The following is a 27,547-nucleotide window of genomic DNA, read 5'->3' on the forward strand; positions in this document are numbered from 1 at the left end:
GTGCAGAATTTAAGCAAGCTGCTCAAAAACGCACCACCAGTGTAGTGACTGGGAAAAGTCTGGTCTGCAGTTTGGCATTAGGAAGGGCATCCAGCCATAGAAACCTTGCGAGCTCTGGTCAAACTGTCCAACTCATGCCAGCATAGACAATGGGTGTTAAATGATGATGATGATATATGCGGATGAATGTGTCTATCAAGAGTGGACTCCTTAGTCACTAGTGGAGTCCCAAAGGTATAGCGTAAACTTGTCTGCGTGCACAATGTTCTTAATGGTCAGTGATGGTCTTCCTTGGTCACAAGTGGACAGCCATCTTTTAGACATATATCTATTTGTATAAAATTATTAATTATAAGTTATTTATTTTATTATGTTAGCTTGTATGTGTTTGAAACTCATCATTGGTATTGAATGTTTCTCTGCCTTTATCTATTTTCTTTAGTCTTTGATGCTGGATCTTTTGGTAGAATACGGCGCTGATATAGATTCAAAAACCAAGAAAAATGATACTCCATTTGGTAAACTTAAATTTTTGAATGTATTTGTTGTTGTTGTTGTTCCTCTCCTCCTCCTTTGTGTTCCTCTGTAAGAAAACCAACCACATCAGAATATTCCACTCCAATTGTGTTGTTAAGAAGTAGTTAAGAAGCTTTGGCACTATAGCAACCAGTTCAACCAAAGCCTTGTGAGTGAATTGGTTAGTCAGGAACTGATGCATCTAATTTATGAGCGTTTGTTGAAATGTCTGTCAGGAGATAAATCTACTAATGATTTTTCAGATGATGTAAAACTTGCCACCATTATGTACTAAAAAGATATTTTAACTATTTTTTGTTTTTATGTGTGCATGGTAGTCCCATTTTCATAAAATGTGCTCAGCAGTCCATGCTCTGTAAGTGCAAATCCCAGCGCTCTATAGGTTAATTTATTGACCCCCGAAAGGATGAAAAGCAAAGTCAGCCTCGTTGGAATTTGAACTCAGAACATAGCAATGGGCAAAATACCGCTAAGCATTTCATCCAGCGTGCTAACGATTCTGCCAGCTCGCCGCCTTATGGACATTAAATAATTCTTTCTCTTGTAGGCACAAGGCCTGAAATTTGGGGGAAGGGATTAAGTCGATTACATCAATCCCATTGCATAACTGATACTGGCTTAATCAACCCTGAAAGGATGAAAGGCAAAGTTGACTTTGGCAGAATTTGAACTCAGAACGTAGTGACAGATGAAATACCATTAAGTATTTTGCCCGGCATGATGGACATTAGATAATATGTGTTTATATGTGTATGTATGTGTATACGACAACTATAGTAGAAGACAGTTGTCCAAAGTGCTGCATAGTGGGATTGAACCCAAGACCATATGGTTGGGAAACAAACTTCTTAACCACACAGCCATACCTATACCTGTATACCTTATATGTTATTAAATTGATCTTTGATAATGTAGTTGGTGTTTTGTATCATTTCAATCTAATAATTATATCCCTTACCTCTTCTTTTCCTTTTTTTAAACTCTTTCATAGACATCTGTGATGATCCTGATATCAAACAAAAAATTCTTGATATGAAAGACGAGCAAGAAAATCAGAAAAGAAGGTCTTCGGGATCCGTACGTAAGACTAGCCGACCAAATAACCGTAGGTAAGTAATTATTAAAAGAGGTTAACATGGATATTTTGCATATTGATAGAATAAACGGAGCTGGTTAGTGGTCAGTTTTATCAACTACTCTCATTTTTACATCATCACATTAACGAGATACTTTTGTTTTCAGCAGTCATCCATAAAGTTCTGTGTATTTCATTCACCCCTTACACATGGATTTAGTACTGACTGACAGTCTGTGCTGTGTACTAGCATTAAGCTGTTCAGTAACTACACAGTTTTTCATACGAGGAATTTTACAAAGTGTTTATAGATTCTTCTCAGTGTGGTATATTTGAAAACATGGTGCCGCACAGAAGGAGACATTCCATTGCTCACACACACGGGGTTTCGATGTGGTCAGTACTGCTTCCTGTTTGCAAGGAGTTAAATTTAACCCTTTAACATTCAGATTACTGTGTCAAATGTAGATTGACAATCTGTTGGTTTTGACAGCGAGGGTTCCAGTTGATCCGATCAACGGAACAACTTGCTCATGAGATTCATGTGCAAGTGGCTGAGCATTCCACAGACAAGCCTACCCTTAACATAGTTCTCAGAGAGATTCAGCGTGACACACAATATGACAAAGTTGGCTCTTTGAATTACAAGTACTGCTCATTTTTGCCAGCTGAGTGGACCGGAGCAAGGTGAAATAAAGTGACTTGCTCAAGGACACAGCACACTGCCGGGAACTGAACTCATGGTCTTATGATCGTAAGCCGAATACCCTGATCACTAAGCCATGTTTGTTTATTTTTAGAATGACATTGTAGGATAGGTGTGAGAAGCTTGATCTGGTTAGCTGGAACATAAAACAGGTAGAATATTCAGGCTGGATGGATTCGGATGAAACTTTCAGGGATGTTTGGCTTCCTGACTGGCATGAACTGATTAGATTTTGGAATCCATCTGGTACCGGACAAGGGTTCTGGATTATTTTTACTCAATTTTTAAGAGTGGTTAGGTTCATTCTTAGTATTCTCCTTTGTGAGAACAGTCGAGTTTATTTCAGATAATCTCATTTTAAAAATCATCTCCGGCTAATCGTTGAGAGGACGTTGGTGTTGCTTTGGCAGAGGTTTGCGCTCTCTGAGTGCTCTTGTTATTATTATTACCATTAAGGCAGTGAGCTGGCAGAATCAGTGGCATACTGAGACATAATGCTTAGCATCATTTTGTCGATCTGCACGTTCTGAGTTCAAATTCCGCTGAGGTTGACTTTGCCTTTCATCTTTGCAGGGTTGATGAAATACATACTGGTTACGCACTGGGATTGATGTAAACAACTAGTCCCCTCCTCCAAAGTTTCAGGTCATTTGCCTTTAAAAGAAAGGGTTATTATTATTATTATTATTATTATTATTGAGTGAGAGAGCAGTGCATGCCATCAAAGTGATACTGGGGTAAAATATACAAAGCCCATTATACCCATCATGACTACCCGTCTGATAAGGGTACACCAGGCACATGCATCACAACCATATGTGCGCGACATGGTGATCTCATATCAAGATAAACAGTGCATGACCTCGCAGGTCATTATTATTATTATTATTATTATTATTATTATTATTATTATATAAATAGTAGAAATTTAAATTAGAAGCTCTGTGGCAGTTTCTGTTTTAGTACTTCAGTGTTAAATGAATATAAATCACAGAGGCATGCTTGCCACTAAAATACCAGTGATATATTGAGGTTGACTGCTGATTCAGTTGACTTTACTCCTTCCTTATGCATTCACAAATTTACCATCTTGCATATTAATAGAAATCATTTTCTTTATTGATGTTTAAATGTTTCAGAGAAGTTGTTGTTGTTGTTGAGATTATAAATTTTTTTAATATTTACATCTACATTATATTTAACCTGTCGTCTGGTTTTAACAGTATGAAACCCGTCTTGCTCAGGTACATCTAACTAAGTTTACTCTGGCTACATACATTGGGGCCAGCCTGATGATAACTTTCTCCCACCCTTTTTACCCAGTCTTGGAGACCCTAAAAAGAATCTTGAGAATTTCTCTTGTTTTTTTTAACTAACCCACTAAAAATAAAACATAAACCATGAAAGAAAAACAAAGATGTGGATGTAAATATTCTAATTTCATCCTTATATATCTGTTATATAATATACATGGATGATATTAATTCTGTATATACCTTTGACTATGTATACCTCTACTCTCTGTGTCCGTTTCTATCTGTATCAATGGTTCTCAACCATTTTTTTTGCCTATAGCCCCTTTTGATTCCTATTATATTCCATTGGACCCTAATAAACATTTAATGTTCAGAAAAAGTCCCGTTATATTTTTATACTTATATATCATTATTGTATGAAAAAGAAAAGTTAAAATGTTTTGTGTTTTGTTGAAGGATAAGATTTAAGCTGTTACAATTTATATGCAATAGATTGGTTATGCTCTTACAAAACACAAGATATTTTAACAATTTGTTTTTTATTCAGTGCCTAATAATAGCTAATTAGTGGAGGTGCAATGGCCCAGTGGTTAGGGCAGCGGACTCGCGGTCATAGGATCGCGGTTTTGATTCCCAGACCGGGCGTTGTGAGTGTTTATTGAGCAAAAACACCTAAAGCTCCACGAGGCTCTGGCAGGGGATGGTGACAAACCCTGCTGTACTCTTCCACCACAACTTTCTCTCACTCTTACTTCCTGTTTCTGTTGTGTCTGTAATTCAAAGGGTCAGCCTTGTCACACTGTGTCACACTGAATATCCCCGAGAACTACGTTAAGGGTACACGTGTCTGTGGAGTGCTCAGCCACTTACACGTTAATTTCATGAGCAGGCTGTTCCGTTGATCGGATCAACTGGAACCCTCGACGTCGTAAGTGATGGAGTGCCAACAACAACAACAAATAATAGCTAATTATACAAATATAATAAGATTTTTAGACATCGATTGGCTAGGGGTCTCCATCTGAGTAAAATTGGAATCAAAGGGGTCCATAGCTTAAAAAATGGTTAAAAAACACTGCTTTAACTTCATATCATCAAATTTGTAACAGTATAATATTATTCATTGTCACAGACTCTGCTTTTAATAAACATTAAAATACATTTATTTAACCTTTTGCCTATCGAAAGTATTTCCATAAGTTTTTCCTAAATATCCATGCTTGTTTTCAGATTTTTATTGAGCCCTTGTTTCATACGTTTTGAGTAATATAAAGCTTTCCTTTCATAAGTCCTCAGTAATTCTGGTGGCTCAAAATAAATTGAAAATGTGTATCATAAATGATGAATGAATGCCCGGTAAATATGACAGGCAAAGGGTTAAATTAAGTAAATCTAAGATATATATCTATATATAAATATAACTCCACCCATTCTTTTAATTCTAGCTTATTGTCATTTATTTAATTCTTTGCCGACTTTACTCATATTTTTTGCAATTCCTGCCATACCCTTGTTTTGTTTTTTGTTTTTTTACTTTTTTCCAGCTCCTCTTCTTCCCCTACGAATTGCTTGCTTACCTCAAACAATTCCTTCTCGGACAAAGCCTTATTTCGGTTTGGTTCTTGGAATATTTACTGCATTGTTTAACTATTTAGTTTCTTTTCCCTTGCTTGCTTACTAACTCTTACTACTACTACTTACTACTACTACTACTACTACTACTACTACTACTACTACTAGGGCATGTGGTAATGAGTTTGTTGTTGGTGTTGAGGTCTAAATCAGCTCTGATTGAGAAGACTTAAGATCAAAGTTAATCCACCAATGATTCTCTCAGCATTCTGTTGTACATTAGGTTTCTTGGACTATTGAATAAGCTTTCCTCTCTCTTCTTTTCAAAATGGTAACGGTATGGTGTGTGATTTGAAAGGCACAGGTGTGGCTGTGTGGTAAGAAGTTTGCTTCCCAACTACATAGTTCCAGGTTCAGTCCCACACTGCATGGCACCCTGGGGGTAAGTGTTTTCTACTATAGCCTTAGGCTGACCAAAGCCTGGTAAGTAGATTTGGTAGATTGAAACCGAAAGAATCCAGTTAGTATATATATATACATATATATATATATATATATATATATATATATATATATATATATATGTATGTATGTATCATCGTTTATCGTCCACTTTCCATGCTGGTTTAACTGAGGACTGGCAAGCCGGTAGGCTGCACCAGGTTCCAATCTGATCTGGCAAGGTTTCTATAGCTGGATGCCCTTCCTAACGCCAACCACTCTGAGAAGGTAGTCGGTGCTTATTACATGCCACCGCCACAGGAGCCAGTCAGGGATCACTGGCATTGACCACATTCAGATGGTGCTTTTTACTATATGCATGTGTGTATCTTTGTGCCTGTGTTTTTTCCCACCACTGCTTGACAACTGGTGTTAGTATGTTTACATCCCCATAACTTAGCGGTTCAACAAAAGGAACATATATATATATATATATATATATATATATATATATACGGCGGGCTTCTTTCAGTTTCCGTCTACCAAATCCACTCACAAGGCTTTGGTCTGCCTGAGGCTATAGTAGAAGGCACTTCCCCAAGGTGCCATGCAGTGGGATTGAACCCAGAACCATGTGGTTGGTAAGCAAGCTACTTACCACACAACCACTCCTACGCCTAATTAGTAAAGTTTATTTGCCAACATAATGTGGCAGTCCTGACTAGGATTGGTTTATCGATACAGCTGGAAAAGATGTTTTCCTGGGGTTAAAATGTAGTAACATAATCCTAGTCAGGGCTACCACGTTATGTTGGCAAATAAACTTTACTATCCAGGACTCTTACTACATAAATTTAAAACTAGTTGTTTCTCTCCTTAAAATAATTAGTTGGGTCTATTTCTCCGACTAAGATTCTCCTCCAAGGTGGTGCCCCAGCATGGTCTTAGTCTAATAACTGAGACGGGTAAAAAAGATGAAAGAAACCATACTGAGATGGGCCAAACCTGGCCCATCTCAGTAAGGCAGGATACTCTGGAGCGTTATTAGTTTGATTACAACTTTGGGATCTATTTTAAACGGGGGCCACATTTTTCATTAATGTTTTACGTAGTGTTTTGGTACGGAAAGACTTTCAAACTTCGTATACTTATCTATTTTGTGTTATAGAACAGAAAAATATTTTTGTATTCAAATTTATTTCATGTAAAAAATTGTCTTATTTCGATAATTTCAACCAATCACTGACAAGTATTCAGTTGTTTACATTTACTCCTTTGGCTGATTAAGCGATGTAAAGCGTATTTAATCTCCATACCTTCGTTTTATTTGCTTTTTTCATTTCAGATTTGCTTTAACCCTAACCCTAACCCTAGGGTTAAGGTTAGGGTTAGGGTTAATTGTTTCAGAATCGTTTGTTTATGTAGTTGGCACTTAATGTATATCGGCTGAATGGACGTCAGTGATTGGTTGAAATTACAGAAATACGACAACTTTGACATGGAATAACTTATGGATTTCTTTTTTTTTTAAGAAGACTAAGAGAAAAAGATGTTTTATATGACACATTCTACCAGTGTTCCAAGTTTCAAAGTGTTTCGTTAATGAAAAATGTGGCCCCCGTTTTAAAAAAATCCCAACTTTGTACTATACATAAATAAAAAGCATCAATAATTAATTATAAAGCAAGTTCTTCTGCATGCAGTAGTCATCTCTACCTCCGCATTGTACCTATTTGCAGCTTAAGGCTATTGAGTAGTTTGGTGTTTTGGCTGGGAAGATTGCAACACTGGTGCTAAGATCAATTGTGGATTAGACCAGATAATCTGGCAGGTGGAGTGGTTATAACAGTAGAGAGTAGATTTTTTTGTTTTGTTTTGTTTTGTTCTGAATTCACATATCGTTATGCTTAAACTCTGTTATGCTTTCATTTTTGTGGGATTACTGGTATAAGTACCAATCAAGTCAATAAAAGTCAACATTATGGTTGAAGGGAAAATACCTGAGAGGTGGGTTCTGCATGGTCAATACAAATATGGTGGGTGTCTCAGGTATGTAATTAAGTGAGATGAACAACTTCAATCAACTGAGATAATTCAAATAATTAGTAAAGAGAAACTCTTCCTTATGGGGGTTTAAATCTTAAAAAAAGAGGGAGATAACTCAAAGCAGGTCAGAGGAGTTAAATTTTTAGACAATATAGACAATGCATATTAGATGGATTCAATCTTTACAGCCAAATAGTGAAAACAATAGACAACATGTTTCAGCCTTACTTGACTTCCACAGAGAAACACACTGTATTCACTTGGTAAAACTGTTATTTTTTAGCTATTTTTTTTACAATTTGTAAGACTTATTTTTTTAGATATTTTTTTTTTACAATTTGTAAGATTGTTATTTTTTAGCTATTTTTTTTTACAATTTGTAAGACTTATATTTTAGCTATTTTTTTTACAATTTGTAAGACTTTTGTTTTTAAGCTATTTTTTTACAATTTGTAAGACTTATTTTTTTATTCACAATTTGTAAGACTTATTTTTTAGCTATTTTTTTTACAATTTGTAAGACTGTTATTTTTTAGATTCCCAATTGATGGACTGCAGTCCATCCTCCTTTATCACCATACAGTTCTTACTCTCTTCATATACCATGCCTTTTTCTCTCTTCCCTATCCATTTCTTCAACCTGCCCAGCATCATTCTTCTCTTGTCCGCCGTTTCATCATTACTATTCTGCTGTTCAGCATTGTTATTTACCTCCTACTCCCCCACTTCTATTGCTTTCTGGTTCTCTGGTTCCATTTGCTCACTCTTACCCTCTCTTAGAAAATGAGAGCAGTCATATAGCTTCTTTACAACAAGAAACCTTTTTTCTCTTTGGCCCCTTCTGTCATACTTTTACCCATCTTTTGCCCTTCATCTCCTAGCATAATAATGCTTTCTTGGGGTTTGTAGTGTTGCAAACTGCATGACAGTCTCACTATTGTTGGTGGCTCAAAAAAAAAACATGCACCCAGTACTTGCTGTAACATGTTTGTTGTAAGAAAAGGTACCCAGCCATAGAAACCTTGCCAAAGCAGACACTGGAGCACAAAGCAGTTCTTGACCCCATTGGATCCTGATAAACTGGCCAGTCCATGTCAGCATGGAACATGTACTTTAACTACTACTACTACTACTATTGATGATGATAGGGTGGTGGATTAGCAGAAATTTTGGAGTGTTAGACAAAATGACCTGTGCTAAGTAGTTAGGGGCACTTACATTCTAAGTTCAAAGCTATGAAGGTCAGCTTTAGTTTTCATCCTTTCAGGTTTGATAAAATAAAGTACCAGTCAAATGCTTACTTGTAAGGATGAAGAAGATGGTAGCAACTACACCCACTCAAAAATTGCTGGCCTTGGGTCTAAACCAGAAACCATTACTACTAACTACTGTTTCTATTGATACTAATACAATAAAGTACTCAATACTGTTTACCGATGTTACTTTTGTTACTATTGTTGTCGGTGCTGCTTTTATTAATACTGAAACTACTACTACTACTACTGCTGTTATTATGACTAATACTATTGATAATGTGTTTGTTTTGTTGATTTACTTACACATGTACATCTATCTGTGTACAGATATATGTGTGAGCACATATGGACTCTCTCTCTCACAGAGCTGATGATGATGATGATGATATATATATATATATATATATATATATATATATATATACATACATACATATTATGTTTACACACACATGGGAAGCAGCTTATTTTGGTCTCTTCAGCATGTAACATTTTTTTATCACAACCTGTTGATAACATTGTCCATGATATAAGTGGCTTCCACCACTCTGTGTGTGTGTGCGTGACATTACAAGCACTAATCTAGGACAGAAACAAGAGCCTATGGGAGTGGGTAATTTGGGGCTCAAGTAATATGTCAGTCTATCTTCTATATAAATTAATGGTAACATATTTTGAATTGATGAATGAAAAGTAATGTGAATGAATGACTCACTCATATTAATTACTTGAGCAAACATGGGAGCCAACTCCAGACATGTTTCTCCTTTGTTATAACCTCATCAGTGAAATACTTCCTGAAGTATTGACAGAAGAATTATTAACCCTTTAGCATTCAAATTAGTTAATCAAATATAATACTTATTTATTCACATTGTTCTAAATTAACCATGCAATATCTCAGTTTTGAGATGTCAATGATGCAATTGTTTATTTTTAGAATGGCATTGTAAGGTCAGTGTGAGAGGCTGGATCTGGCTAGTCTGAACATAAAACAGGTAGAATATTAGTGTCAGATATGACCAGTTTAAAAGCTAAAGGTTGAAGTAAATGTACAAGATTGGCATACAGGAAATATAATTGATTAAAAAGTAATAACTGTTGTTCTATTTGTTCTCCAGAATATTCTTCACCGAGGACAAAAACAATTCTTCTTTGTTGCTCTTGTTTTAACCATTTAGCATTTGGATTATTCTGTCAAATGTGATGTTTATTTATCCACATTGTTTTGAAATAATAATGCATTATCTCAAAGCTTCAAGATTTCATTGGTGCAATTGCTTATTTGTAGAATGACATTGTAGGGTAGGTGCGATAGGCCAGATTAGTCCAGTTTGAACATAAAACCGGTGGGATATTTGAGTTGGATATGGCCTGTTGAAATACTGAAAGGTTAAATATTTGAGAAGTACCTTTAAGTTTTTTGTCTTTACGTTTTCCTTTGCAGTGCATCTTTACGCCGCAGCAGCATGAGAGGTGAGAAGAGTGCCTTATTCATGAAGGAAGCTAAAGAAGAAGCAGCTCATTTTGGTGTGATAGACCTAAATTCTTCCAACCATATTGCTGTAAGTCTTTGTCGTTATTGTTCATCCTCAGTGCAACCCATTAGAGTTGACCTTTGTCATACAGTTCTCTCAAATCATTCGGGTACATATGTGTGTCAATAGCGTGTTCTAAAATTTGAAATGTAAAAACATGCAATTTCCTCAACCACCACCACCTCAACATTTTAAACATACCTGGAGCATTGTTGTAAGGTTAAGAAGTTTACTTCCCAACCATATGGTTTCAGGTTCAGTCCCAGTCATTTACTACTATAGTTGCAGGCATGGCTGAGTGGTAAGAAAGTTGCTTCTCAACCACACATGGTTCTGGGTTTGGTGTCACCGTGTGACATCTTGGGCAAGTGCCTTCTTCTATAACCTTGGGCTGACCAAAGCTTTGTGAGTGGATTTGGTAGATGGAAATTAAAAGAAGCCCGTTGTGTGTGTGTGTATATATATATATATATGTGTGTGTGTATGTATGTGTGTCAGGTCGCTCTTCAGTGCTACTGGTAACATGTAATCCAGTACAACCTTTTGCATGGTCGGGTCGTCGGCGACTAAACTGGCAACCCCACCAGGCTTGCTTGGTGAGGAGGGTGTTGTTGGACACCCTGCAGGACAAAAAATAAGACCTGTCAAAGGGCGGATGAACTCTTGAACAGTCAACGACAATCCAACAAAATGTCTGTAAATGTGTATATATATGGGTGTATGTATATGTATGAATGTCTGTAAATATGTATATATAAATAATTTTAATTTCATATATATATATATATTATTTTTTATCTTTTATATTATATTTATATTATTTTTTATCTTTTTATATATATTATTTTATTTTATTTATTTATTTTTTTCATGAATGAGCTGCTCCACATTGGTCACCGGAGTGATATTTGATGTATATGTATGTATACATCTGTGTGTGTGTATCTTTGTGTCTGTTTGTCCCCCTCCGCACCAACTGCTTGAAAACTGGTGTTGGTGAGATTATGTCCCCATAACTTTAGCTGTTCAGCAAAAGAGACCGATAGAATAAGTACTAGGCTTAAAAAAACGTAAATCCTGAGTTTGATTTGTTTGACTAAAAAAAAAAAAAATGCATGCAAGGCAGTGCTCCAGCATGGCTGCAGTCAAATGACTGAAACAGGTAAAAGAAAAATACACATTGTATGGATATTTCTCTTGTGTTTGCAGTGAATCTTTAAATAAAGACATACAACAACCCTTCATAGGCATAAAAAACCATTACAGAGCTACATTTATTTATAAGTGTTTAACCATTTTATTTTAATTCATCTTCAGAATGCCATTTTCTATTGTATAAACTTAACTCTAGTTCGATGTATTATCTTATATTTTTGGCAGGAGGAAGATGACGATGATGATGATGAAGAGGATGACTATTTAGGTGTGACTAGTGTTGACGACGTAGAACTGATAATGGACGATATGAAAGAAAACAATGTTCCCCAGTTGCCTGACTTGGTCTCTCAGAAATCTTACCAAAATGGTGACACAACGAATGAGTGTAATCGGCTGAAATCTTCTGACAGTTTCCACTCCAAAATATCTGAGGTTGTTCTAATGACTCAAAAATCCAGATCACAAGGAAGAGACTCACCAACTGTTACTTCTTCGTCAAACAGAAACAAACCAACTGTTACATCTCCGTCAAATACCCCACGTCAAACACCTCTTACGAATTCAAAGGAAAGTATAAATAGTAGTAGAAATTCATTAAAAGACTCAAAGAAATCAATTCCTTTAGAGACAAATATAGATCATGCAATTAAGCGAGTAGGTCCAACATCCCCTGATGTTTCAGCTCTAGCTAAAAGATTCAACTCAATGTCTTCTTACACAAATGATAGCAAACCTTTGGAAACAGTTCTTGGAAGACCAGTTGCAAATTCCGGGCTAAATTCCAACCAAAGTTCTAAAACATCATTGAAAGAGAATAGAAACCCATCTGCTGAGGTTTCTCAAAGAAAGAATAACAGTAACAACACTGCTGCCAATCAGAGTTTGGAGAATTCTTCAAATGCCAACTGGACGCTTCAGGTGAATAAATCTGCCAGTAATTCACTTAAACGACAGTCAAATAACAAAATGGTTAACGGCGCCGAGTTGAAAGAAAAATCTTTGTCTCAGTCAAGCAAAAGAGCAGCCCCTGTGAAAACACCTGCTGCTCCATCGGACGTATCTCAGAGTATGAAAGCACCCATTCCAGCAAGTCGCTCGGCGGCATCAAAATCCTCTAATATTTCGACACCCACTTTAAGTAACTCACGTTTAAAAGATGACAGACATGGTAATAATGTGAAGGGTCCAACAAATTCTGCTGCAGCTTCAAGTAAAGCATCGAATTTCGCGACAAGCTCCACCTCGAGACCGATAGATGTTCGAATTCCTTTTAGAAACACTGATGACAATGCGAACACTCAGTTCGAGGAAGGTGGAGGGAAGGATTCCATGAGAAAAGAAACAGATTCGAAATCGGTGCATCTTGAAGAAAAATTACCTGCTAACATTCCAAATGAGCTAGACAATTCTTCCAGACCCATACCTACATCAGATACTGAGGGTACACCTGCTGCGGCAAAAGGGTTGCCCCAGCTAGAGCAACGGTATCCAACAAATAGAACAGCTGGCTGTACATTAAGTGATCTGAAACGTCAAAGACAGGCCAACTACAATCGCCGTGGTAGCAATGGGAGTGGAGCTAGTATGGAGAGGCTTGCGCTGACTGGAGAAAACACCAAGACGATCTTATCGAATTTACCTAGTAATTCTTCTGTCCATATGCAATCAAACTGGCAGGAAAGGCATGATTCTCCAGCGTTATCCAGCAAATTTCCAGCTCATGCTCCCAGTAGTGCTGCCCCGGCCCCGGCTACAATAGGAAATTACAGTACTTGGTCATCTTCTATGTCAAATGGAAATGACACTATTTCTAAATACTCAGCACCATCAACCGTTCAGGTTGTGGGAGATGAGGAGAAGAAGTGCTGTTGTGTAATTATGTAACTATATGGAAACGGGGAAAGAAAAATGGTGTAAAAAAAAAAAAAAAAAAAAAAACCCCTAAAAACAGAAAAAATATTTTTTTTACTATTGAAAACAATGGAAAAGGAAAAAGAAACTGTATTACTTTGAATTCCCACCTCACTTTTACTTACACACATGTACACACATTTGTTCTTGTACAAAGCATAAATAATATTCCTCTTGTTTAATTTGTAATTTTATTTTTCTACACCTTATCTTTAGGCATCTGATTATTCTGTCCCCTATTTTGACCGCTCTAAGATTCCTTCATTAAACGCTTTTTTCCATTTCTTTTGTATCCTTTGCACTTCCAAAAAAAATCCTAAGAGTATAACAATAGTAACAATAAACAAAACACTAGAAATATTATTTCTATTACAATGTTCTGCACCTCTTGCAAAAAAAAAAAGGAAAATATAATTAAAAACAACTATACATTCTACTATTTTTAATCTATTACAGTCTGTTAGCAAATTTCTTAGTATTTAATTTATCTAAAACCTAAGTTAAATTTCGGTTTCCTTAATTTTTTTTTTTTTACATATTTTAAGGTGATTCTTGGATTTCATTTTCCTGTATTTTTTGGTTTTTTTTTGAGTGGTTGAAGATTCTGTGTGTGGAGGTGGGGTTTTGAGTAAATCAGAAGAGACTAGAGATTAAAGGAAGAATTAATTTTAGGATGTCCCTCTTCTCAAGTGGAAGCAGTTTTTTTTTTTATCAATTGTTGTTAAACTTCTTAAATCAGTTTGTCTAATACTTAAGTGTGATTTAATTCTTAACATGTGAATAACGAACTTCTCTCTGTTTCATAATCGATTAAATCTTCTATCATTTTAAATTAAGAACATTTTTATTTTTGTAATTCTTTAATTAAAATAAACGATAAAATTTTTCTTTTTTTTTTTTGTGTGTGTGCTTTTGATTTGATTTTTTTTTTCTTCCATCCATTTCTTCCAGTTTATTTTTTTTCTTTTGTGTTACATATTTTTAAGATTGTTTGAAGTTTGAAATTTAATTTTAAAAGTAAACACTTGAAGTCTGACATTATTAATGAAGAAAGACTAGGGAGTAGAATTTGTTGGGTTAATTCTGCTTTTTTTCTGCAAGAATTAGCAAAGTAAATGAAAAGGATTGTCTTTGAAGAAAAATCAAAACCTTGATAATGAGGCTGGTTGTATGTGTGGTGGGGAGAAGAGAGATTGTACCAGATTTGAAAGTAACCAAGGACTTGACTTCAATCCCAGATATTTTTCTGTCTGAAAATATTTACAACTCTGCTCTAGGGTCTGTTGGTCAAAAGCTGAACTTGTTAGACATATGAAATCTCAGCATTTATTAAAGGAAGAGATGGCCTTCTCTTTTTATCTTTTTGGTGTGTATCTCCTATGTCAGCAGCACCAATTATGAATGTAAACGTTTCAGCAGTGCTTGCTTCATGGGGTTGGGGGGGGTCATCCCAGATTAGTGGTCCCAGAGACACCATGTGTAGAGCCAACCAGGTCCACCAATGTTCTTAATCGCTGGCGGTCCCATGCCAGTAAAAGTAATTACTGGTGGCAATGGTCCTGGCTGGAGTCGATGGAGAGAAGTGGACGGTGGGGAGGGGGGAAAGGTTGGGAAGCATAGTTTTGCAGGTCTCCTTCGCATGTTAGTGCCCTGCCATTGAGAATAACAAGGTGCACAAAAAGGTTTTGCTGCATTAATCCAGTTCTTAAATGTTTAATCTCAACAGAGTAAACCTAGGATGATCAAAGGTGTTCCAGCCATGCCCTTCCCACTTATTTTTGTTTCAGATGTTATGCATTTATAATCTCATTATCCAAAGTGTGTCCCACTTTTGTGATTTTCTGCCTAGGCAGCTCCTTTCAAACTGTCCAACCCATGCCAGCATGGAAAGCGGACATTAAATGATAAGAGGTTCGGCAAAAGAGACCAATAGAATAAGTACTAGGCATCTAAAGGCTGTGCTCCAGCATGACTGAAACAAGTAAAAGAGTAAAAGAGTAATACCTTGAATATAAAAGCAATTGATTGTTCGATAAAGTTTTATTGCTTGCAAATTTTGTAAAACAAATCTCTTTCTTTTTTACACATTATAAAATGATCGTCCCTTTAATTAGTGGTTCCCTTATAAAACACCCTGCTATTTTTTTACCAGTAGTCATCTTCAATGCCAACTACCCAAGGTTCAGGTTCCTTTTTGTCTTTGAGAATGTAATTACCAGTTTCTTTCAGTTTAGGGCACAATTCAAATAATTTTTCTATAACCCACGGCTCCAGGACACAGTAGACATAAAGTTTGCCAAGTTTCTTGCAATGTGTAGCCATGTACACGAGAGGTTCATGCAAAGAATTTGAAGATACGGTGCGAAGAACCAAGCTTTGCAATGTGTCAGAATAGTATTTCGCTGTTTGAATCACTTCATCATTAAGCATAGTAAATGTGTCTAAATGCAGGTGTGCTACTGGAATTTCAGGTTGCATAATTTCCAGCACACGGTCTTTTGGACAGGTGTGATCAAATACTAGCTTCACTTCAAGCTGGGGATGAGCTTGTCTGAATGCTGACCAAGCTACCGGTGAAAGATCAGAGTGATATTTATCTTCGATTCTACATTTCAGTGACAAACGTTTCATAGTAGGGGGCCGATTGCTTTCGGCAAATGCAAACAACACTTTGTCTGAAAGACAGGAGTAAAACAGGTGCAGTTCTTGCAAGTAGTGACAGCGCTGAACTAACCTTAACATGCAATCACAGGTCACTTTGCAAACGAGTACATGGTTTTGTATGTTTAGCATCTGTAGCTTTGGGTTGTTCTCTGAGAGATAGTCAAAGACAGTGTCATCGTAGGCGACATCAAGGTGCTCTAAACTGATTTGTGTCAATTGAGCAGGAGATTCTTCAGCATCTTTTAACAAGCTGGTATCAAACAACTCTCTTAATGCTTGTACAAACTCTGTACCGGCATAAAACAAAGGGTTCTTCGAAGTAAATATAATAGTGAGAGTCGTAAGGCGGCGATTTGGTAACAAGGATAGATATTTCAAAAGCTTTATGGAATTTTGTCTGTAAAAATTAGAAAGGGGGAAAAAAAAGAATAAAAGATTATTTTGTGTTTGCAGATGAAATTGACAGCAATGTGTTAATGTAGATGAGATGTACATGCTGGGCGAAAATAATATTGAAGGTAAAAAAAGTCTTCAGAAAAAGTAATTACAACTGATTAGAGAATGTTAGGATTCAAAATTGAGGTAATACAGACACATTACAGACTTCTGTAATGCCCATGGGCATATGGTGTAGTGGTTAAGAGCGCGGGCTACTAACCCCAAGATTCCGAGTTTGATTCCAAGCAGTGACCTGAACAATAATAATAATAATATCGAGAAATACCTTAGGAATGAGAACCCAGGTTCGAAATTTCCCCAAAACACCTGAAGAAGGCTGGAGAGTATATCAGCCGAAATGTTGTGTTATTATTATTAAGGAAGCGGTGAGCTGGCAGAATTGTTAGCATAAGGTCAACTTTGCCTTTCAGGGTTGATAAATTAAGTACCACTGAAACACTGGGGCTGATGTAACCAACTAGTCCCCTTCTTGCAAATTTCAGACCCCGTGCCTTTAGTAGAAAGGATTATTGTCATTATTAAGGTGGTGAGCTGGCAGAATTGTTAGCATGCCGGACAAAATGCCTAGCAGCATTTCGTCTGTCTTTCCGTTCTGAGTTCAAATTTCACTGAGGTCAACTTTGCCTTTTATCCTTTCAGGGTCAATTAAATAAGTACCAGTTATGCATTGGAGTCGATGTAATTGAGTTACCTTCTCCCCACAAATTTCAGGCCTTGTAGCTATAATAGAAAAGATTATTATTATTAAAGTGTCAGGTTGGCAGAATTGTTAGCATACTGTGCAAAATGCTTCATGGCATTTTGCCTGTCTTTATGTGCTGAGTTCAAATTCTGCTGAGGTCAACTTTGCCTTTCATCCTTTTGGGACTGATAAATTAGATACCCGTGGAATACTGGGGGTTGATGTTATCGACTTAACCCCTCCCTCAAAATTTCAAGCCTTGTGCCTATTGTAGAAAGGATGATGATGATTATCATTATTAATGTTGTTGTTATTATTATTATTAAGGTGGTGAGCTGGCAGAATTAACAATGCTGGGCAAAATGCTTAGCTGCATTTTGTTTGTACATTCTGAGTTCAAATGCCACTGAAGTTGACTTTGCCTTTCAACCTTTTGGTGTTGATAAACAAAGTACCAGTTATATACTGGGGGTCAATGTAATCGACTTACCTGCCTTCCCTGAAATTGCTGGCCTTGTGCCAAAATTTGAAATTATTATTATTATTACTACTATTTCCTTTCATGGACCTTCATGTTTCCATTTGGTTAAGACTTATTTTTGTTTACTATGATGATGATGATGTTACCTGTTGTGTTCTTCACTTTGATCTAACACCACAGTTAGATGCTTGAAAAAATGTCCATATTTATTCAAGGAACCGAGAAGAGCTTGATTTCTTTCAGACAAGAACTTAAAGACCACGGTATGCCACAGGCACGAAGAGTGAAAACAATTGTTCCAAGCTTTACACGTCAAAGAGGCATGGTAACGGTCTGTGAGTTGAAGGAGCTTTGACATAATCTGGATAACGATGTGTTCTGGTAACGAACTCCAATCCATGGTGGGACCTACAAATAAACAAATAAACAAAAGTAGTCATGATGCATTTGGTGGTGTAATCTTGTACATGTTCAACTTTTGCAAGAGACTACTGGGACACAATATGTTCAGGACAAGGCCAGCAATTTTGCGGGGTGGGGGTACTGGTATTTATTTTATCATCCCTGAAAGGATAAAAGCAAAGTTGACCTCAGTGGAATTTGAACTCAGAATGTAAAGACGGACAATATGCCGCTAAACATTTTACCCAGCGTGCTAATGATTCTGCCAGTTCGCTGCCTTAATAATAATAATTATCATTATTATAATAATCCTTTCTACTAAAGGCACGATGCCTGAAATTTGTGGGGAGGGGACAAGTTGATGACATCAACCCCAGTGTTTCACTGGTACTTAATTTATCAATCCCGAAAGGATAATAATAATGATAATAATAATCCTTTCTATTAAAGGCCCAAGGCCTGAAATTCAGTGAGAGGGGACTAGTCGATTACATTGACCCTCCCAGTGTGTAACTGGTACTTATTTTATTGACCCTGAAAAGATGAAAGGCAAAGTTGACCTCTGCGGAATTTGAACTCGGAACGTAAAGATGAACAAAATGCCACCAAGCATTTTGCCTGGAATGCTAAAGATTCTGCCAGTTAGAAGAAAAAGGAGGATAATAATAATAATAATAATAATGGCACAAGACCAGCAATTTCAGGAGAGGGGATAAGTCGATTACATTGACCCCCAATGCTCAACTGGCAACTTATTTCCCAGAGAGAAATATACCATATGTTTCCCCCTAGGGAAATATACCATATTTGATGATAAGACTCCTATCTCTATTCCTCTATTGTTCTTTTTAGTCACCTCCTTAAATACTACTTCTTATGCCAGTCAAGGGATCTTTGTCTTGCAAGTTAACTTGGTGACCCCGCTGGTGCAGGTGCCATGCAAAAAGTACCCAGTAGACTCTGTAAAGTGGTTGGCATTAGGAAAGACATCCAACCACAGAATCCATGCGAAAACAGACAATTGAGCTAAGTATAGTCGTCTTGGAATGCCAGCTCTTGTCAAACAATCCAAACCAGTGCCAGCATAAAAAATGGACATTAAATGATGACAATGATGATGATGATGAGGTATGCTTTGTTTTTCACCCCCAAAAATGTCTCAAAAAAAATCACCCTGGGTTCTATTTGTGAAGTTGGGCCTACCATAAGCATCTTTAATGCACTCAAATCCTTTTCTTGATTATTTGCTGCTGAAATTAGGGTATGTCAAACATTCCCCTGTGTCTTTCATGCTATCAAATAATGTGTTTCTTAAGTGTGATTGTATCAGTGAAAATGTTGGCTTTTGTAGCTTGTGGGCAATATCTTTTCACAAGTAGTAACAATGAAGGTAGCCAGAAATTATTAGCTCATGTTTAGAATTCTTTTTATGAATAGACAGAAGTTATTCCATATTTGTAAAAGGAATGTCAGGTTTAAAATTCTTTTTAGAAATTGATCTATTTTGTACATTCAACCAAATTTAGTGCATGGTGTTGCTCCAGCATGACTGCAAATGCATGGCTGAAATGAATACAAGAATATACAGGCAATAAATGAGAGCTATTCTGGGCTCCCTGAAACAGCTGTTAAGCTAAAAAATTACATATTCTATTCTGCACTTGGTTTCCACGCTTTAGGAATGGTCACTTGTCACTTGAAGACCAACCTTATTCAGGGCATCCGTTGACCTCCCAAACGAATGAAAGCATCATGAAAATTCATGAACTGATGATATGACTGGTATATACTGGAGCTCCTGCCAACGAATTTTGACCGAAGAACTGCGAATGAAAAGAGTCGCAGCTAAATTTTTGCCTCGCTTGCTCACGGACGATCAAAAGCAGTCATGACTGAATGCGTGCCGTGAACCTTCTCTTGAATTGGTCTGTACCTTTTCTCAAAGGTCATCACTGGTGATAAAAGCTGATGCTATGGAATTTGCAGATGTGGAAGAGGTGAAGAAAAAAATGATGAAGGCATTAAAAGGTATCACTCTGCAAGAGTTCCAGCACTGCTTCGAACAGTGGAAAATGCATCTGGACCAATGCATTGCTTCAAATGGAGAATAATTTGAAGGCGATAAAAGTGCAAACGTGTAAAATTAAGTGAATAAAATAATATTGCAAAATTCCGGTTTCATTTGGGTACCCCCTCCTATATATATATATATATATATATATATATATATATAATTTTCTTAGTTTTATCTGGTATTTCAGATGATTTCAAGGACAGACTGTCTCATTACTGTATTTTGTTTTATAACACAAAAATGCAGATGAGCTTCATATGAAAGTACCTTTTAAGTACAAATCAGTTCCCACCTAAAAAAAAAAAATTGTATTAAAAAAATAATTTCATGAATTCAAACGTGAAAATTAATTTATAGCGGTTGTCATCAGTAGTCATTATTTAGCACCCAAAATCATTAATGTATTAGACAAAGTGCTTAGAGGTATTTCGTCTAAGCACTTTCCTTAGAGATCTTTACACTATGAGTTCAAATCCCACTGAGGTCGACTTTGCATTTGATCATTTCAAGGTTGATAAAATAAAGTATTGAAATGAACTTCTTAACTGCAAGACCATGCTGGAACCCAGTTTATTAATTGCTGTTGTATTCTGGTGACTAATGAACGAACACACACACATGGATGTATATTCTCAGGTACATAAATAATCATGTAGAGTTACACATAGGCATAGGAGTGGCTGTGTGGTAAGTAGCTTGCTTACCAACCACATGGTTCCGGGTTCAGTCCCACTGCATGGCACCTTGGGCAAGTGTCTTCTACTATAGCCTCGGGCTGACCAAAGCCTTGTGAGTGAGTGGATTTGGTAGACGGAAACTGAAAGAAGCCCGTTGTATATATGTGTACATATATATATATATATATGTGTGTGTGTATGTTTGTGTCTGCCCCCCCCCCCCCATCGCTTGACAACCGATGCTGGTGTGTCTACGTCCCCGTAACTTAGTAGTTCGGCAAAAGAGACCGATAGAATAAGTACTAGGCTTACAAAGAATAAGTCCTGGGGTCGATTTGCTCGACTAAAGGCGGTGCTCCAGCATGGCCGCAGTCAAATGACTGAAACAAGTAAAAAAGTAGAGTAAAAGAGTATACCTGAAAACACACTCAGATGTATATTCTCAGGTACATAAATAATCATGTAGAGGTACACATGCCTGAAAACACATGGGAATCAAGAAATATAAGTAATTCTTTTAGAAAATAAATGACAGCCAAATTTTTCAGGAAAATCCAACCCACGCTTCCACCTCTGTTATCTTAGCAAATAACTAGACCTCGTTGGTCTTTCTGCATTTTCTAAGACAGGTTTTTTTATGTGTGACTTACGTTCAGCCTGAAGCTCTATGTGCATTGTAATGGTTATATATAGAACAAGCTAGGGTGGAAACAGTTTTATGTAACAAAGCAGTTAGAGATAATACTTTGGAAGAAAGCTGTGTGGTTGTCTTTACAATGCATATCACAATGTGTGTGAAGGCGTGTATGTGTGAATGTACATGTGTGTGTATGAATTTGTGTGTGTGTGAGTGTACATGCATGTGTGTATATGAATTTGTGTGTGAATGTACATGTATGTGCGTGTGTACGTATATGAATTTATGTGTGAGTGAACTTGGATTTGTGTGTGTGTGAATGTGCTTGAATTTATGTGTGTGTGAATGTGTATGTGTGTATGTCTGTGCATGTGTGTGTGTGTGTGTGTATGCTTGAATTTATGTGGGCACGAATTTGTGTATGTGTGTGTGTATGTGTGCAAGAATTTAAGTGTGTGTGTGTGCATGAATTTATATGTATGCGCATGAATTTATGTACAAGTGTGTGTGTGTGTGTGTGTGTAAGTTGTTTAACCCCAGGTCAGCTCTGATTGGACAGACAGACAGACAATGGTTTCAAATTTAGGTATTCCGTTACAAACAAGGTTAGCAATTTTTTTTTTTTTGAGGGGGTGGTCACACTTAGTCACCATCATCAACCTTTGTACTTGACTAGCATTTTATTTAAGTGACTCTTGAAAAGAATGTGTGTGTGTGCATGTGCACATGTGTGTCTGCCTATATCTGTATGCTTTAATGCATAATGAGTTGTACCTGTAATTCAATGGTCCAGCCTTGTCACATTCTTTGTCATGCTGAATCTCCCTGAGAATTACATTGAAGGTTCATGTGTCTGTGGATTACTCAGTCACTTGTATGTTAATTTCATGAACAGGCTGTTCTGTTGATTGGATCAAATTGAACCCTTGTCATTGGAACCGACAGAGTACCAGATAATGTAAAACGTAGATGCTAGTATGTTGTGTATTGATTTCTGTTCTGTTATATCAGCATTAAACATTTTTTGTTGTTTTCTTCGTTTACAATAATTAATGCAATTAACGAAGTAATTAGCAAATGTCTCCATGAACAATGACTCATAAAGTCTGGCTTTAATCTGGAATTTACTCCCTCTCTATGTGTATGAATGATACACTCCACCTTCCCCCTTTCTGAAGAGGTGACAGGACAACCAGCTCATGGGACAAGTGTTCTTGTCTCTCACAGGTAGTGTTTTAATGTGCATTTCGCAGCAAAAGAAGATGTGTGGTTAAGACGTTTGACTCCTAACCACATGGTTTCAGGTTCAGTCCCCACAGCATAGCACTTTGGGTAAGTGTCTTCAGACAATTCTTCTGGCTCTTTATGTTCTGAGTTCAAATCCTGGCTAGCATTGCCTTTTGTCTTTTACAGGTTCAATAAAATAAAGCACCAGTCAAGTGCCAGGGTTAATATGATCAACTAATCTCACTCTCCCTAACATTGCTGGCCTTGTGCCAAAATTTAAAACATGGCTCAGAGCTTAGACCGTTGGGATCACAATCACAAGGTAGTGAGTTCAATTCCTGGACTGGGCTGTGTGTTGTGTTCTTGAGAAAGACACTTTATTTCACTGACAAGCAAATCTGCAGTATTGAGCAGAATATCTGCTAACGATTCTACCAGCTCGCTGTCTTCTCTTGCTCAATATCCTGTAGTGTGGTTTATGGTCTAGTCACCTGTATTGTAAATCAGGTGATTCATGAAAGAGTCATACCCAATGATTGGTGTAGCAGCACCATAGTCAACTGCTACAAAGGTAAAGGTGATGCCTTAGATAGAAATAATTACAGAGGTAGCAAATTGTTGGATCATGTGATGAAAGTTACGGAGAGAGTCATAGCCCAATTAATTAGGGAGAGAGTTAGTCTAGATGAGATGCAGTTTGGCTTTGTGCCTGGTCAAAGCACCACAGATGCTATATTTCTGGTAAGGCAACTGCAGAAGAAATACCTAGCCAAAGATAAACATCTGTACTTGGCTTTTGTTGACTTGGAGAAACCTTTTGTCAGAGTCCCCGGATCCCTTATCTGGTGATCAATGCGGAAACTAGGGATAGAGGAGTGGTTGGTGAGAGCTGTACAAGCCTTGTACAGGAACAGTACCAGTAAGGTGAGGGTGGGCAATGAGTACAGTGAAGATTTCTGGGTACAAGTAGGGGTTCACCAAGGATCGGTGCTCAGTTCCCCTTTGTTCATCAATCCTCCAGGCAATAACAGAGGAATTCAAGATAGGCTGTCCTTGGGAGTTCCTTTATGCTGATGACCTTGTTCTTATAGCTGAATCACTACCTGAGCTAGAGAAGAAGTTCCAGGTATGGAAACAAGGTCTAGAATCAAAGGGCCTTAGAGTTAACCTAGCAAAAACCAAAGTCATAGTAAGTAGGAAGGCAAACAAATCACAGATCCTCTCAGGTAAATGGCCCTGCTCAATCTGTAGAAAAGGTGTAGGTAGAAACTCCCTAAGATGCACCCAGTGTAAGCTTTGGACACACAAAAGATGCAACAACATCAAAGGAACATTAACAGGAAACTAACTTTTGTATGTGGAAGGTGTACAAGCATAATAAATGCTGAACATATGCAGAAAATAGACTCCATCAACTGCCAGAGGCGCAAGCTAGAGGTAGCAGATAGCTTCTGGTATCTAGGTGACCAGGTTAGTAGGGGAGGTGGATGTTCTGAGAGCATAGCCGTGACAATAAGATTACGTTGGGCAAAGTTCAGAGAGCTCCTACCTCTGCTGGCAGCAAAAAGCCTCTCTCAGAGGAAAAACCAAATTGTTTGATGCCTGTGTGTGAACAGCTATGTTGGATGACAGTGAAATATGGGCTATAACACCCACGGACATGCATAGGATTGAGAGAAATTAAGTCAGTATGCTTCACTGGGGAGGGGGGGGGGGGTGAATGGAAAATCCGTCGTCATTGCCCGAAGAAGTAGTGGTGTGGGGAATCATAGATTTTCAAATTTCTTTTTTTTTTTCTTATAAAAAGTCTTCTTCCCCATCATTTTGAAGTGCGTGATGAAAACAAAAATTTAAAAATCTCCGTCAAAACGGAGGATATCCAGCTTATGTGGGTAAGCTATTCCGAAACTGTCAATTTCTTAACGGTTCAAAATCCGTCCTATATATAAGTGTGTGTATGCGAACAAACCAGTCTGGTAATCAAAATCTTGTATTTTTTTTTTTGTTCAGTTTGGTGCTTGAGTAAAATAACAACAGTTTCGAACAGACACACTCACTCAATTACACACACACACACACAAACATACGTACACACTCTACATCATCAGCGTACACACACACGCACTCACACTCTAAACCATGTCGGTTCTCTTCGTATGTCTGTATATGTATACAGACTATCGTAATTCATGAGTAAAAAGCAAGCAACAGAACCGGCAAGAAGTATATCACGGATATAAGTAATTTGAGATTAAAAACTCTTAATTTACTGTAGAAGAGTCAGGCTTGTCAACGACAGACGAAATAATTTCTCATAACAACTACACACACACACATTATAGTATACTTTTAAACCTTAGTTTTATTAGTTGTAGTTTTTTTACCTTTTAAAGTAACGAGGGAAAAGAAGATGGAGTTGATAAGTGAATCGTATTTTAAAATCGAGGATATTTTGTTTCAAGCGAATAATAATTCGTATTTACTGTAGAAACGAAGAATAGAAATTGTTATACGTATAAATAGATATAAATTCGAGTATATATTTCAAACGTATTTTGCCTCAAAATTGTTATTTACCTGGGAATCTACGCTGCAGAAGTCTTGAAGTTGTTTACTGTTCATCGCAGAAAACCCACAAAAGACATAAATGAAAAAACTAAAACAAATATGAGAGTAATAAAATGCAGGGGAGGTTACTCTGACCAAGGTCGACAACTTGTATATTATACTCTAAAATTTAGTTCCGTTTGTTTTTTACTATTTTCTTTTCTTTTACTCTTTTACTTGTTTCAGTCATTTGACTGTGGCCATGCTGGAGCACCGCCTTTAGTCGAGCAAATAGACCCCAAGACTTATTCCTTGTAAGCCTAGTACTTATTCTATCGGTCTCTTTTGCCGAACCGCTAGATTACAGGGGCGTAAACACACCAGCATCGGTTAAAACGCAAATTTAATATAAAAATATATTTTCTGAAATTGCAAATGATTTAAAGTATAAAAAATATAATTTTCAACAGAGAGAATTTATCAAAATAGATAACAAATGAAGTTTGAAGTTAAGTTTTAAAATAAATGTGATACTTATGCTTCGTAGATACTTTATACTCTGTAATGTTTCAAACAAATGGATATTGGTGTCGAATTTGTTCCAATAACTTTCCGAAGAATAGTCGTACCAGGCAATATACGCTCTTGTATAATATCTAAAAGAGTGTCTGCAGACCGGTCTTCCACTGCCACCAAAACACATCTTCTTGTATCCCTTTCCAAAGCACCAAGCACCCACTGCGTTTTAACCCGATGACCAACATTGTATTTTCTTCTGACAAACGCACTTTCATCTATCTCCACAATTCGGTTTGGCCCTCCGAGCTTAATGTTTTGTGCAACATAATATTCTGCACATATATCGCGGTAAAAATTTCTCCAATCTGTGACGGCTACATTCGCCAAACGACATTCTTGGGATATTCCCTTTGCTAAATCTTCTTTTGCCCAATAATATAATATATCAATAATTTATTCGCACTTCAATTTACTATTTTCTAGAAATGTTCCTTTTCTAATCGAAACCATTGTTCTATAAAGCCTTCCACATGACCATATCACACCATCCGACAAATTTTTTTGGCTACTTCCATCATGCTAGCTCCACACGAGGGACATATTTTTTAGGTATTTAAAAGTCCATGTCTCTTAAGCCAATTAATACTATCTGCTGTTGTAGCGGTGGCGATGGCAATATCGCGGTGATTAATTCCATTTACACTGGGATATGCAGAAGTCATAGTGAAAATCCGAAAGTGAAAAACCTTCAACTAATTTTTTCACACGTGTTGATTTCAGAGTGAAGAACTTTGAATTACGCGCGGTGGTGATGCTGGTCATTGGCGGGGCCGATGAGTGTATGTGATTTGTTTTAAAAAACAATAATGAATAATGCAAAAATATATTTATTTATAAAGTTTAAACTCAACATGGAATGAAATATATTAATTTATAAACTTTAAACTGAACTTCATTTGTTTAAATTCTACGGAAACAAGCGAAGTTGGACGAGTGATAGATAGATATAGAGAGAGGGATATATATATATATATATATATATATATATATATATATATATATATATATATATATAGAGAGAGAGAGAGAGAGAGAGAGAGAGAGAGAGAGAGAGGGGAGGTATATATGTATATATATATATATATATCATCATAAATATACAGGGATTAGCATTGAGTTGCTTCTCCAACATACTGAAAATTTAGAAATAGCAGTCAAAGAACTACTGATTCTAAACTACAAATTTTTCTCTAAACGGATCGCGATATTTATGGCACACACATATATATATATATATATAGAGAGAGAGAGAGAGGCAGACGACAGCTAATACCATGACAGTGCCGTTTTAAAAAAATATTAAAATTAATGGAGTATTTACCTAAAATAGTATGATCAAAAGAGACTGCAATGTGGTTGGTTGCAAAATGATACCAAGTGCAGTTTAAACATTGATTTCAAATTTTGGCACAAGGCCAGCAAGTTCGGGGAGGCGATAAGTCGATTACATCGATTCATGTACTGGAGGATCGATGTAATCGAGGATCTTTTGTTTGAAGCCAACGAAAATTAGTATTTATTGAAGAGACGAAGAATTGGGTCTCAATTTACCCTGTAGAATTCAGATTACTCTGTGAAATATAATGCTTATCTATTCACATTGTTTTCAATTAATCATGTAA

The 27,547-nt window shown here is 36.8% G+C and overlaps 2 protein-coding genes and 1 pseudogene across 4 annotated transcripts in view; 1 reads left to right on the forward strand and 2 right to left on the reverse strand.

Annotated features, from left to right (window-relative positions):
* Nucleotides 1–14,383, forward strand: part of LOC106873321 (uncharacterized) — a 66,994-nt gene extending 52,611 nt beyond the window's left edge. Inside the window, exons 7-11 of one of the 2 annotated variants that reach the window (XM_052975110.2) lie at nucleotides 443–518; nucleotides 1,529–1,646; nucleotides 5,119–5,187; nucleotides 10,337–10,454; nucleotides 11,808–14,383. In XM_052975110.2, the coding sequence (XP_052831070.1) occupies nucleotides 443–518; nucleotides 1,529–1,646; nucleotides 5,119–5,187; nucleotides 10,337–10,454; nucleotides 11,808–13,469 (2,043 nt within the window). In that variant the 3' untranslated portion in view covers nucleotides 13,470–14,383. The remainder of the gene's footprint in view (nucleotides 1–442; nucleotides 519–1,528; nucleotides 1,647–5,118; nucleotides 5,188–10,336; nucleotides 10,455–11,807) is intronic. The other variant, XM_052975111.2, reaches the window with a different exon arrangement.
* Nucleotides 14,384–15,517: 1,134 nt separating this feature from the next.
* On the reverse strand, nucleotides 15,518–25,506 carry LOC106873314 (F-box/LRR-repeat protein 8). Of its 2 annotated transcripts, none has more exons than XM_014920636.3 (3): nucleotides 25,377–25,506; nucleotides 17,929–18,190; nucleotides 15,518–16,557 (listed from the first exon to the last, which is right to left on the reverse strand). In XM_014920636.3, exons 2-3 carry the CDS (start codon nucleotides 18,180–18,182, stop codon nucleotides 15,642–15,644), a joined length of 1,170 nt encoding a protein of 389 aa, XP_014776122.2. In that variant the 5' UTR covers nucleotides 18,183–18,190; nucleotides 25,377–25,506; the 3' UTR covers nucleotides 15,518–15,641. The 2 variants fall into 2 exon arrangements, with proteins under 2 accessions (XP_014776122.2, XP_089194183.1); XM_089338057.1 differs by having other exon boundaries at nucleotides 17,792–18,190; nucleotides 25,377–25,468.
* Nucleotides 25,507–25,782: 276 nt separating this feature from the next.
* Nucleotides 25,783–26,697, reverse strand: LOC149131599 (male abnormal protein mab-31-like; annotated as a pseudogene).
* Nucleotides 26,698–27,547: the final 850 nt, after the last annotated feature.

The sequence above is a fragment of the Octopus bimaculoides genome, chromosome 20 (assembly GCF_046866305.1).
Source record: "Octopus bimaculoides isolate indiv1 chromosome 20, ASM4686630v1, whole genome shotgun sequence".
Classification (NCBI taxonomy): domain Eukaryota; kingdom Metazoa; phylum Mollusca; class Cephalopoda; order Octopoda; family Octopodidae; genus Octopus; species Octopus bimaculoides.

What these genes read in the sequence shown, in the direction of transcription:
- LOC106873314 (XM_014920636.3), bottom strand. Translation starts at nt 18,182, where the DNA reads ATGGATTGGAGTTCGTTACCAGAACACATCGTTATCCAGATTATGTCA. An exon ending in CAAAGTGAAGAACACAACAG is followed by an intron (nt 16,558 to 17,928) that starts GTAACATCATCA and finishes TAATTTTTACAG; the next exon opens with ACAAAATTCCATAAAGCTTT.